General features: G+C 45.6%; 1 protein-coding gene across 1 annotated transcript; it reads right to left on the reverse strand.

Annotated features, from left to right (window-relative positions):
• Positions 1 to 9,127: 9,127 nt before the first annotated feature.
• On the reverse strand, positions 9,128 to 15,571 carry LOC118574095 (EBP cholestenol delta-isomerase). The gene is made up of 5 exons (XM_036174745.1): positions 15,442 to 15,571; positions 12,869 to 13,226; positions 10,814 to 10,850; positions 10,562 to 10,692; positions 9,128 to 9,616 (listed from the first exon to the last, which is right to left on the reverse strand). Exons 2-5 carry the CDS (start codon positions 13,167 to 13,169, stop codon positions 9,393 to 9,395), a joined length of 693 nt encoding a protein of 230 aa, XP_036030638.1. The 5' UTR covers positions 13,170 to 13,226; positions 15,442 to 15,571; the 3' UTR covers positions 9,128 to 9,392.
• Between the last annotated feature and the right edge of the window lie 808 nt (positions 15,572 to 16,379).

Here is a 16,379-nt window from a genome sequence, read left to right on the forward strand (position 1 = left end):
CCTGTCTTGAAAGCAAAAGAAAACCTCAAGGAATTGTACATAAAGAGTTTTATAAACTCTGAACTCTTGTTATACTTCATTAAGTAATTTACCAAAAGTAGACATATTATGCTTTCTGGAGGTCCTACTTTTCTCCAAAAGTTTTCTTTCCAGGTTTTATTTCATTTTTGAGACATTTTAATGTAGCCCTGGCTGTCCTGATCCTTCAGACTCCATCCTGAAATTGCTGGCCCTATATTGTCTTTATTTGATTTAATCCTTACAACTTGTTGAGGTTAGCCCTGTTATAAACTCTGTCTGGGGTTTACCTCATTGGTAGAACATATGTCTAGCATACAGGAGACCCATAGCACTGCAATCACAATAAAATGTGTGTCTATTAAATATGAGTTAGATGTTAAACACATCTTAGGCACTTTTCTTCCTTGATTTTTCGAGACAGGGTTTATCTGAGTAGCCCTGGCAGTCCTGGTACTCACTCTGTAGACCAGTCTTGCCTTGAACTCACAGAGATCCGCCTGCCTCTGCCTCCCGAGTGCTGGGATTAAAGGCGTGTGCCACCACCTCCTGGCATTTTAGGCTCTTTTGAGAAAAAAAAAATGAGATAGGTTCTCACTGTGTATCCCTGGCTATCCTGAGACTCTCCATGTAGACCAAACTAGCCTGAATACCTGTCTCTCTACCTCCTGAGTACTGAGATTAAAGGCATGTAGCACCGTGTGCAGTAGAAAAGTTAAACAATTATATTACACTTTATTGTGTGTGTGCATGTGCCACAGCATGCATGAAATAGTCAGAGACCAACTTTTAGGAGCCAGTTCTCTCCTTCCACTGTGTCGATACTGTGGATCAAATCAGATCATCAGGCCTAGCAGCAAGCACTTTTACCCATGGAGCCATCTCATAGGGCCTTAACTTTTTTTTTTTTAAGCTGGTCTCATGTAGCCCAGGCTGCCCTTGAACTTGCCCTGTAGCTGGAGAAAACCTTGAGCTTCTGACCCATGGTTGTGCTACCATGCCTGGTTTCATGAGTTGTTAGAGATCAGACTCAGGGCTTTGTACATGCTAGCCATCACTCTATCACTGATTCTGATTTATATCCCCGGTTAACTTCTCTAGACAAGTTTGCAATTTCAATTTGGCATACTTTAAAATAATGTGTTGCCTTGGTATTACACATTCAATATATATATATATATCTCCCACTTTTCAGAAGCTATAAATAACAGGGACTTTTCTTCGGAAGCCAGCTAGGGTTATTAGTATGTCTCTCCTGCTCTACATGTACTACTGGATTTTTTTCTCTCTCTCCCCCTCTCTCTCCTTTTCTCTCTCTCTGGTTTTTTGAGACAAGGTTTCTCTGTGTAGTCCTGGCAGTCCTGGATCTCCCTCTGTAGACCAGGCTGGCTTTGAACTTACAGAGATCCCCCTGCCTCTGCCTCCCGAGTGCTGGGATTAAAGGCGTGCGCCACCATCCCCAGATGACTACTGGATTTTTCTGCTGGGAAAGAATTTGACAGTCTGCCTCTCATGTCAGTTATGTTAGAGTGGAATGATCAACCCATTAGCACTGAAGGCCAGTATTGGGTAAGATGTCTAGAGTGTGCAGAGGGCTTAGACAGAAAGATATTGGAAGCAAGGAGATAAAACAGGAGGTCCTTGTTACCCTTGTGGGGAGAATCTTCCCTTTCATTTGTTTATTCATTCTTCTAGTCAACAAATACAAAGTATATATGCTAGACAGACTTCATATATCAATTCATTTTACCTGTATTCAAAACTCAATGAGGTAGACCTTACTAATAGTAATTTACGTATCCCTCACCAGTGAGAAGTGAGTGTTAGTATTAAAGGCTATGGAGAAACAAGTTCAAGGGCAGAAGGCAAAGTACCAGGAAGAGTAGGTAGTACAGTGGTCAGAAATTGAGGCTGTGCCTAGGGTGGGCGGCAAAGCCAAGTCAGCATGTCTTTAGAGAGTGCCAGGGACTGAGTGGCAGCAGCATATGAAATGGAAGAACAGAAGTGAGATTGTGCAGGACTTTGGGCTTAACATTTGCCTGGCCAGACATTCCTTGACTGCCATACCTGCTTCCTCTTGAAATGCACTTACTCAAAAAGCCGTTTCCCCAACTATACAGTGAGAGCCTGAAGTCCGGCTTTACTCAGACAGGGCATAACAAGGGTCTGTGGGGTCAAGAACACAAGCTGAGTGATGAGGACTTGTGGGGTGGTGATGGGTAAGTTCTTTGGTGGAGAGTCTTTGCAGTGAATAATGGTAAGGCATTGAGAGGTAAGGGACAGGGTTAATGATGGAGCCTATGGGGCAAATAATGAATGAGTCTGTAGGGGGCTGTAGTTGGTTTTTAGAGTGAGTGGTTAGGGATCTGTAGGTGACTGATGAGGTGCTGTCAGGTGACATGAGCTGTTTAGAGTGATAGGGATCTGCAGACACTGTTGTGCTGGCCTGTAAGGTAAGTGGTGGGGTATTATGTTGTGAGAGATTGGGGCTTGGGGAATAATGGTGCAGCTGAGTGAATTACAATAAGGTATCTGTGGGGTGAATGGAAAGCCCTATGGAATGAGAGTTTTGTAGGGTTCATGATGGGTGAGTCTGTGGAATGAGTGATTAGGGGCCAGGGAACTAAATGATTCTGGGAAAGGTCTGTGAGGTGATGGGGGGAGTCTGTGGAGTGCTATGAATTATGTAGTTAGTGATGGGGCCCATGGGGGTGTGATGAGGTCTGTGAGTGAGTGGTCTGTAGAGCTAGAGATTGGGGATCTTTACACTTTGTGGTGGGGATTTTTACAGTGAGTACTGGGCATTTCTTTGGCTCTATGTAGTGCTGGGGGATATATAGGATAAGTAATCAGGGTAATGCAGGTCCAAAAACATTCATGTTGAAGTTCTCATTCCTTGTAACTTATATCGTGGCTATATTTGGAGGTAGGGCCTTTAAAGAGATGATTAAGTTAAAATGAGGCCGGTAGGTTGAGCTCTAATGAAAACCTGGCCGGTGTCCTGATAAGAAGCAATTAGGACATGGTTTACAAAGAGGTGAGACCCTATGAAGATACAGTGAGTCATAGTCACCTGCAAGCCAAGGAGAGCAGCCTCACGACAATGCCAATCAAATCTGATCAAAGAAAGGTGAACATTCAGCCTCCAGAGCTGAGAAGCTATGGCTTTTGTTCTGTGGAATAAACAGAGGACCTTGCACAAGCTAGCTAAGTAATCTACCATGGATTTGTGTCCCCAGCCCTCATTTTGTTTGTTTGGGGTTTTTGTTTTGTTTGTTTGTTTGTTTGTTTGTTTTTGTTTTGTGGTTTGGGGAGACAGGGTCCTTCCATAAAGCCGTGGCTGTTCTGGAACTCACTATGTAGATCAGGCTGGCCTCAAGACCCAAAGATCTGCTTGCCTCTGCCTCCTGAGTGGTAGGACATGCCTGACTCTTTTGACTTTTTCAGACAGGGTCTCACCAAGTTACCAAGACTGGTGCTGAACTTGAGATTCTCTTGCCTTGGCCTATCAGCTTACCCTACCAGACCCAGGAAATTCCTGTTGTCTTAATCATATGGAAGCCAGACACAACACCTGTAACCCCAGTATTTAAGAAATAGAGGGGCTAGGGATTTAGCTCAGTGGTAGAGCGCTTGCCTAGCAAGTGCAAGGCCCTGGGTTCGGTCCTCAGTTCTGGGAAAAAAAAAAAAAGAAATAGAGGCAAGAGATCAGGAGTTCAAGGTCAGTCTCAGTTATATGAACAAATGTCTACACCCAGCCGGGCGGTGGTGGCACACGCCTGTAATCCCAGCACTCGGGAGGCAGAGGCAGGTGGATCTCTGTGAGTTCGAGACCAGCCTGGTCTACAGAGCTAGTCCAGGACAGGCTCCAAAGCTACAGAGAAACCCTGTCTCGAAAAACAAACAAACAAAAAAATGTCTACACCCTCATCCCACAGCTTCTTTTTTTTTTTCTTTTTTTAAAAATACTTATTTATTTTTAATTATGTATGTACATGAGTGCAGTGCCCATGGAGGCCAGTGACATGAGATCTCCCTGGAGTTACAGGCAACTGTGAGCTGCCCTAAGTGGCTACTGGGAAACAAGCTCAGGTCCTCCCCACAGCCTCTTGATCTATGGCATAGTGTTAGTACAGACTTGATATTGAGTAGGATGGATGCTACTGTAAATAACATCTAAAGATGTGGAAGTAGTTTTGTAACTGGATAATGGGTGGAGGAAGAGTTTTGAGGTACAAGCTTTAAAAAGCCTTGATTTTTATAGTCTCAACATTGTGTCACCCCATTACTATACTGAAACCTAATCTTCAGTCTGACAATATTAAGAGGTGGATATATGATTTAGTGGCCAAATAAGAGACCAGAGCAACTGGGTGGTGGTGGCACACGCCTTTAATCCCAGCACTCGGGAGGCAGAGGCAGGTGGATCTCTGTGAGAGTTCGAAGCCAGTCTGGTCTACAGAGATAGTTTGAGGCCAGCCAGAGCTGTTAAACAGAGAAACCCTGTCTGAGAGAGAGAGAGAGAGAGAGAGAGAGAGAGAGAGAGAGAGAGAGAGAGAGAGAAGAGTTCCAAACCTTCAACTATGTAAGGACACAGTGAAAAAGTGGCCCTCATTTGATGACCAATCTGTTAGGACTAGCTTCTAGAACTGTGCTAAAGAAGTTTCTGTTGTTTATAAGACACCCAGTTTACAGAGTATTTTGTTATAGCAGCCCAGGCAGACTAAGGGAACTGCCTTAAGAGACTGTTGGCTGGGATGGAGAGATAGCTCAGCAACTTAGCGGTTAAGAACACTGGCTGCTCTTTCAGGGGATCCAGGTTCAATTCCCAGCAACCACACGACAGCTTACAACTGTCTCTAACTCCAGTTCCAGGGCATCCAATGCCCTCTTCTGACCTCAATGGGCCCTACTCGAATAATTGGTGCACAGACATACATGCAAGCAAAATGCCCATACACATAACATAATAAAATAAAACTAATCCAAAAAGAAAAAAGACAGTAAAAATATGGACATTCAGGAGGCTGACAGAAATGCAAGGCAAGTTTCTTCAGGCATTAGGTAACCCACCCTAATGGCGGTCTGCTGGAGGACCCACTGTAGAGTCAAGCCACAGAATCAGAATTCAGTTGGGCCTCAGGGTCGTCCTGTCCTGACAGGATGAAAGACTGTGACGTCCATATAAACAAAGTACAGAACAGATTCCAGGTGGGCAGACAGGCGGACAAGTGGCAGAAACTAGAACAGGTCACATCAACAGCGGTGACTGAGTCAAGCTGAAATTCCTGGGACAGTCGGGATTTCTCTGCCTGTCTGTCAATTGACATACACCCTAAGGGGTCAGCTGACAGGTTGGTGGGGGTGGGGAGCATCAGCATCTCAATGTCTTCCTCCTTATGGGGTCCAGGTGAGGGTACTACATCCCTTCTGTGATCTGGAGTGTTTGATAATTGTTTGGTCCTGGTTTTCCTGATACAATTTTAAGTATACTAATGTGCTCATATGGTCCGGCTTACTTGGGTAAATTTAGAGGGGCTTCCTTTCAGAAATAAGTAATTTATCAGTCTGTGTCCTGTAGGTGGCACTGGACAGATGGTATTATTTATGTGTCCACCAAGGTGCAGCGTCATCCTGCCTCTGGGATTACACTCAAAATGCTATCAAATGCTGCTTCTGAAGTGGAGTCTTTCAAAGCAAGACAGCCTGAAAAGCTACTGTTTCACAAAGCATCAAGTGCTGTAGAGCAAGGCACAGCCTGCACCTAACATCCATATAACATGGGACTTAAACTACTCCTGAGCAATAGGCAAGCCTGCTGAGCAGACTACATCCACAGGGGGGCAGTTATCCATGATGGCAAGGCCGTAGGAGTAGACGTAATCAGCTCACTGAACCAGGTAGCCTTCCTAAATTGACACCTGACTTCTCCAGACCCCCATACAGACCTGGGAGGGAGATAATGACAAACCGGACCATCCCTCACCCAGGACTGCCTAGTTATGCACAGCTCCTGATCCCTGCACCATTTCCCCTCCATTTAAACCTAGAACACCCCAAAGACAGAATTGGGGTCCCCAGACCCTTTTATTTCCTTCCCTTCTCCAAGTGACCACATTTAATATATCTTTTTCCTGTCCTTTCACTATTACAAAAATATGGACATTCTAGATGCTTCTGTTGAGATCTCACGTGGAAATGGAAACTGGACTGAGTTTATTCTACTAAAGATAGAACTCAGGAGCGGTAAACTTGGATTTTCAGTTGAGATTTCTAAAAAATGCACTGAAGATTACTGGGGGGTGGTGGTGGCTCAAACCTGTAATCCCATCACTCAAAAGAGGTGGAAGCAGGAGGATTGCCATGAGTTTTAAGCAGTTCTGGCTATATAATTAGTTCCAGGCCAGCCTGGACTACAGCATGAGAATTTATCTGAAAAACAAAAGAAAACAAGCAAACAAAAAGAAAGAAGAAAGAGAAAGAAAGAAAAATGAAAAGATGTTGTAACCTGGTTTCTCTTTGCTGCTTAACAGAAAAATATGATTGGGAACAGAGCAATTGAAAAACAAGTGGGCTGGGCGGTGGTGGCACTTGCCTTTAATCCCAGCACTCAGGAGGCAGAGGCAGGCGGATCTTTGTGAGTTCGAGGCCAGCCTGGTCTACAGAGTGAGTTCCAGGACAGGCGCAAAGCTACACAGAGAAACCCTGTCTCCAAGAAAAAACAAAACAAAACAAGAGTAACGTTTGGGCCCCAGCAGGTTCAGAGGCAGGACCCCTAACTGGAAGACATAGCATCAAACCAAGGGGATTTAACCCTGAAATTTAACTTACTTGGATTCTGTGAGCCCGTCCCTCTTTTCAAGTTCTCCATTGTGGAATAGGACCTACCTGTCCTGCCTGCCACTGGATTTGTTTTTCAAGGCGGGCTCTCACTATGTAGCTCTGGCTGTTTTGGAATTCACTGTGTAGACCGGGTTGGCCTCTGCCTCTCAAGTGCTAGGATTAAAGGCATCACCACTTCCCAACTTTGGCACTGCATTTTGTAAACAGAAAACTCACCTGATTTTACAGGTTCACAGCAAAGTAAGGAGTTCTTGCCTAAGGATAAGTCATACCTCAAGTCTTATCCTTTTCTTAAAAAAAAAGATTTATTTATTTATTATGTACACAGAAGAGGGTGCCAGATTTATTACAGATGGTTGTGAGCCACCATGTGGTTGACTGGGAATTGAACTCAGGACCTCTGGAAGAGCAGTCGGTGCTCTTCACCTCTGAGCCATCTCTCCAGCCCTAAGTCTTATCCTTATATTTAGGGGAGAGATGGCTCAGGGGTTAAGAGCACCAGCTACTCTTCTAGCACCTATACGGTGGCTCACAACCGTCTCTAACTCCCGTCCCAGGGGATCTGATGCTCCTTCTGGCCTCCACAGGTGCTACACAGATGGTGCACAGAAAACAGCCAAACTCAATAAGATCAACGTAAATTTTAAAAAAATCCATACTAGGAGCTGGGCATGACAGCACATGGCAGCACTCTCACCACTAGAGAGGCTGAGCCAGAGGGGTCAGGAGGATTACCAGTTCAACTTCAGCCTGGGCTTCTTGGTAAGGCTAGCCTGGAATACACAGTAATTCCTTGTCTCCAAATCAATCAATCAATCAATCATAAAAGCCAGACTTGGTGGCACAAACCTACAATGCTAGCTAGCATTTAAAAGGCTGCCAGCCTGAGCTACATAGTGAGTTCCACGCTAGCTTAGCTTATATAAGGTGACCATGACTCAAAAAACAAAACAGAGGGGCTGGAGAGATGGCTCAGAGGTGAAGAGCACCGACTGCTTTTCCAGAGGTCCTGAGTTCAATTCCCAGCAACCACATGGTGGCTCACAACCATCTGTAATGAGATCTGGTGCCCTCTTCTGTATTAATAAATAAATCTAAAAAAAAAAAAAAAAAGAAGAGAAATTTAAAAAAAAGAAATGCACAATGGAAGGATTAAAAAAAAACAAAAAACAAAAAATTAAAAAACAAAATTCACCAGATGGTGGCAGCAGCGCACATCTTTAATCCCAGAAACAAGCAGAAATCTGTGAGTTCGAGGCCAACCTGGTCTAGTATGAGTTCCATAATAGCCAGGACTATTACACAGAGAAACCTATTACACAGAGAAACCTTGTCTCGAAAAAAAACAAAAAACAACCATCCAACCAAACAAAGTTAATTCATGAGTGATGAATGTGTCTCAAGAATGAGTTAAGGATTTGAGGATGAGGAATGGGAATAAAGAAAGTTTGCATGCAAGAAGGATGTGATTTAGGAAGTCCAGAGGGCCAGAATGTTATGGATTGTGTCCTCCTCAAGTTCATATATTGAAGTCGTTACTCCAAGAACCTTAGAAAGTGGCTAGTTTGGAGATAAGAGTCTTTAAAAGAGGTGATGAGCTGGGCGGTGGTGGCACACGCCTTTAATCCCAGCACTCGGGAGGCAGAGGCAGGCAGATCTCTGTGAGTTCGAGGCCAGCCTGGTCTATAGAGTGAGTTCCAGGACAGGCTCCAAAGCTACTCAGAGAAACCCTGTCTCAAAAAACAACAAACAAAAAGATGTGATGAAGTTAAAAATGAGGCTGGTACAATGGGCCCTAATCCAATCTAAGAGTACACACAGCAGAAGCTGAGCACACGGGGAATGTGAGAACACAGAATTCAGTGCTAGGAAAGAGGTTTCAGGGGAAAAAAAAACAGCAAAAACAAAAACAAAACAAAAAAACAAGCCAAACCTTCCAACACTTTTTGACTGACCAGCTCCAGTACCAAGAATTCCATTCTGCTATTTACTGCTCAATCCATACCATTTTGTTATGACAGCCCAAGCTACGAAAGGGAACTACAGGGTTACTAGCAGGATTTATGGGCTAAGTGACAGGGTGATCTTGAAGGGAGGTGTGTGGTAGTGAGTTCTAGGTTCTACAGGGTGAATCATGGGAGTCTTTGGAGTAAACGATGAGGGTTTGTAAGGCCAGACATGGGCTATCTATGTGACGACGGAGGCCTAGGGATGTGGGGTTAGTAACATGACATTACTAGGATTAGGAATTAAATATCTCTCAGTATTATAATTAAAGATATTTTATTTCCCAGTTTTGAAAATAGCCACCATCATGGACTCCCCACCCCCCAACCTTCTCTCACATCTTTTCCCCAATGGTTCCTAGAAATAGCTCCACACAGTCCCTACCTTTCCTGACTATGGCCCTTTTTGTGCCCACTCATCAGCCTGAGTGTGACACATCAGGTAGTTCTTCGAGGAGGAGTAGAGTCTTCTGGGAGGTGGGCAGAGCGCCTCATCAGCGCTGTTCCGGCCCACTCTACTGCTCTTCAGTTACGCTTGCTCTTACTTTTCATGGCCTTGCTATCCAGCACGCTCTGGGCGTGAGTGAGATGCTTTATGGAATCAAGCACGAGGACTCCAGGTACCACCAGCCATATGCCATTCAAGATAACAAAGTAAAACCAGAAATAAAGGGGATGGCCTAGCTCCCCATGCTGGAATCCATCCCACTGCTCTGTCAGGAAGTACAGCACATCCCCGTATATCTGGCCTGTGGGAGGCAAAAGAAGAGAAAACCCTTGTGAGGACAATGAAGCTAAGTCAGACTCTCCCATGGCATTTGCCAAGTCATTCTTCAAGGACTCAGCTCAACCCAAATTCTGAAACCTAAGCTGGAAATGTGAGATAACAAAAGTACAAATTGCAAAAATCAGAGTTAGGGGAATTTTTTTTTCCTTTCTTCCCTTCAACCTCCCCTCCCTTCCTCCCGTGTGTGTGTGTGTGGGGGGGGGTCTTGGTATGTAGCCTAGGTTGACCTCAAACTCCCAATCCCTCTTGCCTCAACCTTCTGAATGCTAGAATTACAAGCATGTACCTTCACACCCAGCAAGAACATAGACAATTCAACTAGGAGACCTCAAAGATCGAGAATTAAAGGCAGTTTAAAATCCTAGAATTCACCAGGCAGTGAGGGCGCATGCCTTTAATCCCAGCACTCGGGAGGCAGAGCCAGGCAGATCTCTGTGAGTTCGAGGCCAGCCTGGTCTACAGAGCAAGCTGTAGGACACACACCAAAACTACACAGAGAAACCCTGTCTCGGAAAAAAAACCAACCAACCAACCTATCAATCAATCAATCCTAGTATTCATGACAACTTGGGATTTCAGGACTAAAGAGAGCTCATATATGCAAATAAAAAAAAAGCTAACACTTTAGGTCCTGATCCTGGAGGACCCAGGGACTTTGGGCAACATGGACTATATCAAGTAACCTTCATAGGAAACTCTGATGGAGAAAGAAGAGAAATGTACATTCCTGCTGGAGAGGCAGGCTCAGAAAGAAAGAGATTTGGATGTTTCAGAATACTGAGGAGTTTATAATTCAGCATGTCTCACCCCTGAATGGATACTTATGAGATCTCACCCGCAGGGATGTGCCTGTATCTATAGATTCCCCCATTAACCCTTGTAGTGCCAGTATAGGTTTTCTCCTTACCCACAGAGACCACAAGCTGTAGGACAAATCGGAAGGGTTGCTGGCGGAGAAAGGCAATCACTACCCACAGGCTGAGTGGTCCCCAGAGACAAGCTGTGATAGTCTCCATACAGATGATGAAGCCATCATTACTGCAAGAGAAGATGGACACTGGCATCATTGTGCTCTGCCCACAGAACAACTCGCTAGTGCCCCAACTCACCACGGCCCCAAACCAATACAGATTTCCACTGACAGAGGCAAAATACTTACAGGATATATCGGCTGTCTCCCTTGGAATACTCTTTCCCTGAGGGAAACAGAGATACATGAAGAATCAAGTCAGGAAAAGGAACTCATATTAGTGATAACCACTATATGACAACAAACTTTACAGTATCCCCATGCCTCAGTTTATTCAACTGTACAATGGAGGTAGTAGTTTCGATTCTAAGGTTTTGTGTGTTTAAAGAACATGTGTAAAGACTGATACACAACAATGGTGCTATGAGTGCATGACACTCAAGGCATATGGTATAAAAGGAGGCATAGACGATAGTGTGAGAGTCAGGGGTGATGGCACACGTTTGTAATCTCAGCACTTGAGAGACAGAGGCAGGAGGAAGAGAAGTTCAAGTTCATCCTTTAACTACATAGATATTTAGACGCCAGCACAGACTGCATGAGATATTGTCTGGAAAAAAAAAGAAGATGGCTGCCAGGCAGTGGTGGCGCACACCTTTAATCCCAGCACTTGGGAAGCAGAAGCAGGCGGATCTCTGTGAGTTCGAGGCCAGCCTGATCTACGGAGTGAGTTCCAAGATAGCTAGAGCTGCTACACAGAGAAACACGCCCCCCCCCCAAAAAAAAGAATAAACATGAATCACTAGAGAGCACTTCCTGCTTACCACAGTTCTAAGTGCCTTATATAAGTATGGTATTTACTGTTGTCTCATTTCACAGCCAGGTAAACTGAGGCTTATGTGTATAGCTTATACACAAATAAACTCTGAAAAGAACTATAACGTTTTTGGTGTTAGGGATGGAACTCAAGGTCTTGTCCATGCTACACACATGCTCTACAACAGAGCTACCCCTTGCTCCTTAAATAATTATTGGAGTTTTGGAGAAACATGGTAGACAGAAGGTAGATTTTCACTGCATGTTTCTTTAAATGGTTTGATATTGACTCGTGAATATATGTGCAATCAAAAAGGTAACAGGCTGGGTTTGGTGGCAAAGACCTTTAATCTCAGCACTTGGGAGGCAGAGGCAGGAGAATTTCTGTGGGTTCAAGACCAGCCTGGGCTACACAGGGATTTCCAAGCCAGCCAAAGCTATTCAGTGAGATGTGTCACAAAAACAAACAAGTAGGGGCTGACTGCTCTTCCAAAGGACCTGCCTGGGTTCAATTCCCAGCACCCACATGGTAGCTCACAACTGTCTGTAACTCCAGTTCCAGAGGACCTGACACCCTCACACAGACATGCGTGCAGACAAAATACCAATGAACATAAAAATGAAAATGAAAATAAAAAATAAATAAGCCAAACAAATAAGTTGAGGAGGTGGAGAGACAACTCAGTAGAAAGTAAAGTACTTGCAGCTCTTGCAGAAGACCTGGCTTCAGTGTCTCCATGGAAGCTTACAAGTGTCCCTAACTGGGTGGGGCATGGTATCATACCCTTTACGCAAGCACTTGGGAAGCAGAAGCAGTTGATTTGTGTGAGTTCAAGGCCAGCCAGGTCTACATGATACTCAAAATCAAAAGCCTATGAATGTCATGTGGATTTTGGGCTGGAGAGACGGTTCATCATTAAGAGCACTGGCTGCTCTTCTAGAAGACAGGACACTCACATGTGGCTCACAATCCACTTTAACTCCAGTCCTGGAGGGGTCCCAATTCCCTCTTTTGGCCTTTGCAGGTATTGCATACATGTAGTATACAGACATACAGGTAAACCCTGTCTGGGTGGGGGGGGGGGGGAAGAATCCCAGCACAGATAACAACTGCTTAGGCTTTAAAAAGAAGTTAAGGGTTGAGGATTTAGCTCAGTGGTAGAGCGCTTGCCTAGTAAGGACAAGGCCCTGGGTTCAATCCTCAGCTCAAATAAAAAATAAATAAAAAAAGAAGTTAAAAGAATTTAAAAAGAATTTAAAAAGGAAGGAAGGAAGAATGGAGGGAGGGAGGGAGGGAGGAAGGAAGGGAGGGAGGAAGGAAGAAAAAAGATAAAGCAAGCAAGCATGCATTGGGAGCGGGATGGTAACTATCAAAGCCCATCTCTACCCAGAAAATTCCCTCCCACAGTACAAGAAGTCAGAACTCACAGAGCTGGGATAAGATGGCTTGGTCTTCAAGAAGGATGTCATGGTAGAAAGAGAACCAGCCCTCAATCACAAGGTGAATGAATGCACACACAGCAAACCAGCACAGGGCCAGTCGACGCCAAGTCCCAAGGGGGACAACGGATGCTCGATGAGACAACAGCCATGTGCTCACAATTAGGACCCCAGAGACGGAGAACAGGCCAACTAGGATATGCCAGGTTGGGAGGTCATTAGGCACATAGTTGTCCAGCCTCAGGTGCCTGGGCCAGTATGGGTGTAAGGGGCCCATATTGGTGGTCATGTTTCTATGGGCTGCCCTCTGCCTGGAGATAAACGGAGAAAAAAGGAACAGAAAAACCTGGACAAACAGAAAGCACATAATTAAACCAAATCCAATAGTTTACAACAAGAAATGTCAATGAATTGGATCTATTATTTGACAGAATTATTGTTAAGACTGGATTAAAAGCAGACCAAGCACGCTGGACCTGGTGTCACAGGCATTTAGACCCAGCGCTCGAAGGCATGTAGATCTCTGTGAGTTTGAAGCTAGCCTGGCCTACATAGTGAGTTCCAGGTCGCCCAGGGCTACACAACAATACCCTGTCTCAGAGGGAGGGGTGGGGAAGGAGAGAGAGAGAAAAGAAAAAGAAAAAGAAAAAACCCCTAATTTTGAACCATTTGAAGAATATAACTGGGACTAGAGAGATGGCTCAGTGGTTTAGAGCACTTGCTGTTCTTGTAGGGGACCTGGGTTCAATTCCCAGCACCCGCATGGTGGCTCACAACCATCTGTAACTCCAGTTCCAGGGGATCCAACACCTTCTTCTGTCTTCTGTGGATACATACATGTATGTAGGCAAAATACTCATACATATAAAATAAAATTAATCTTAAAAAAAAAAAAAAGAATGTAACAGCCAGGCGGTGATGGCGTACACCTTTAATCCCAGCATTCGGGAGGCAGAGCTAGGCTCTACGGAGCGAGATTCAGGACAGGAGGTACCAAAACTACACAGAGAAACCCTGTCTCGAAAAACCAGAGAGAGAGAGAGAGAATATAACTAAAATACGATTCTGCATAAATAATAAAGGCAGAGCAATAAGAAATGGGCCTGGTTTGAGACTGGTGAGACCAGAGAGCTAGTTAGGAAATCAAGTGGGCCTGGGCAGGGCAGGGCAAAGGTCCTCCTCAGTATCTTGGTAATGATGCCAGGGATGTTGACATACTTAACCAGTCTACCTGTAAAAGAATTATATCCTGTTTCTGGGAGACAGCAAAACCAAAACTGTCAAAACAGGCTAATGGACTTAAGTCCAGTGTCCTTGTCAAACGTGTGTGAGGATTCCTTCGATCAACATGTTTCCTCTACCTTCTTCACCAGCAAGTCTGTATACTATACTGAAATCTGGTCTTCAAGGCAGTGGATTAAAAAAGTAAGTTCACAAGCACATACTTTCTCTAATATTCAAAGTTACGTATAACAATGTTCTGAAGGATTACCACGAGTTCCTGGCTAGCCTGGTCTATATAGAAAGTTCCAGGGTAGCCAGAACTGCATAGCAAGAGCCTCTATTCAAACAAATAAACAAATTTAGAGATTAAGTAGCTTCCCGAGACCCCCAAATTACATATATAGCTTCTGCTGGGCACCTAGGTACATTCCTCTCCTAACACACTCTTCAAGTGCAGTTTTCTGTTTTAATAAACTCGCTAACTTTGCTTCACTGTGATATACCCTAACTTTTTCTTTCACAGCAGGCTTCCAGGCCTCCGGTGAACCTACACAGAGGCCCCTAGGCTCCGCGTGGGAAACATCAGGATGCACTGCCAGCTACATATAGAATTGGATTTCCTGTTACTAGTGACAGACTCAGCCCTCAGGGGGTCACAATGTGGTAAAGGACACACGTACAAGTCCTGGTCCCAGTCCTCATTGGTCACAGTCTGGTGGAGGTGACAAGAACCAAAGGCCTTGATCTCAGCCCTCAGGGGTCACAAGCTAGTGAAGGACACACAGGGATCAGTCCTGGCCACTGCCCGCATTGGTCACAGTCTGGTGGGAGAGTCACTGTCACCAAGCCAGGCCCCAGCACTTAGGGCTCAGTTTGGTGGAAAGACACAGGTTCATGGACAGCCTGGGTCCACTGCGGGAGACAGTGGATGGGATCATTCAACTGGAAGCTACTCCTACCATCGGGGACCAGGAAATGCAGTTGGGGGGGGGCTGCAGAGATGACCCATCAGAGCTACAGCCCCAAGCACCAAAAGCCAACTTCAGGAAATTAATGTACCATGCCGTCAACAAGCCTGAAGGAATAGCAAAGGCACGGTCTCCCGGGCGGCGCTAACCAGGAGAAAGGGAAACCGAGGCCAGAGACCACCAATCACAACCCGAACCTTCCACTGCAGCTGCCTAATGAGAGAGGGCGAGTCTTCAGTCGTCTAGACAACTGCTTTAGGGCCCAGGTCCCGCGCAGGCGCGGGGTAGGACAGGGCTCGCATGCAGGTGGCTGGGAGGGCCTGGGCATGTGTGGGGAGTGGGGTACGCTGGCTGGTGGAGGGCACTCACCTAGGCGGCGCGATCGCAGGGATACTTCTTAGCACAGGCTCGCGACTTTCCAAGCAGACCTGAGGGCTCCCAAACAGCCCCAGTTCCGCCCAGCCCTCGCGGCTTCCCCGCCTAATGGAGCGGACCAATAGTGAAGTGGAGAAGGTGGTTCCTGCCAATAGGAGTCCTCCGTATGTCTCAGGCCCTGTCCTCGCGCGGTGCTATCCTCCCTGTTGGCTGAGACTAAGTCAGGAGTGGGGTGGAGACCCGGACCCTCCAAGGTCGGTGGGCGTTTTCTGCCAGTAGGAAATCTACGCTAGTCTGGGCTTCAATTTCCCCGCCCCCTTATCAATCGCGGAGGTGAGGATAATGAAATGGTAAATCCTCAACGTATGCTAATGAATCGGCATTGCGTGGCCCTCTGTGTCTCTTACTTTTCTAGGCAACCCATCAGTTCCCAGGCCCATCCTCGGTCGGAATGCAAAGAAAATATGACAGGTAGGTCGCATACCGCACCAACTTAACGCCCACCTGAGCTCTGAACTCCCTAACAGCAGTGGCCACTTCAAATCGAAACTATTCAGAACCCTGCTGGCCAATTGGTGTGGAGACTCTCAAACGTGCCAGTTCTTAAGAGCCAAACAGATGCTAAACCAGTGAGCAACCACACCTCGCCAGCATTCAGTCAGTAAACAGACCCATCTCAGACTCAGTTGTATTATAACCTACAACCCTTAGTTCTAAAGACCAATACACATCAACCCTTCATATGTCTTGCCCTCCCCGCTCTCTGTCCTAATCCGAGCAACCAATCAGAATAGGGACCCCTCAATTCTCTATCACTTATTACCCGCCCCCTCCTTCATCTGTTCCTGCTCCACATAAACAGGACCAGGACCCTGCCATCCTGGGCTCATTAGCCGATCGTGAAAAATTCACTGCAATCAGTTCCCAATTCG

This window comes from Onychomys torridus, chromosome X (assembly GCF_903995425.1).
Source record: "Onychomys torridus chromosome X, mOncTor1.1, whole genome shotgun sequence".
Taxonomy (NCBI): Eukaryota; Metazoa; Chordata; class Mammalia; order Rodentia; family Cricetidae; genus Onychomys; species Onychomys torridus.

Coding starts and splice junctions, on each gene's coding strand:
- LOC118574095 (XM_036174745.1), bottom strand. CDS start 13,169: ATGACCACCAATATGGGCCCCTTACACCCATACTGGCCCAGGCACCTG. Junction 10,851..12,868: donor AGCCATCTTATCCCAGCTCT/GTGAGTTCTGAC, acceptor TGTTTCCCTCAG/GGAAAGAGTATTCCAAGGGA. Junction 10,693..10,813: donor GGAGACAGCCGATATATCCT/GTAAGTATTTTG, acceptor CTTCTCTTGCAG/TAATGATGGCTTCATCATCT.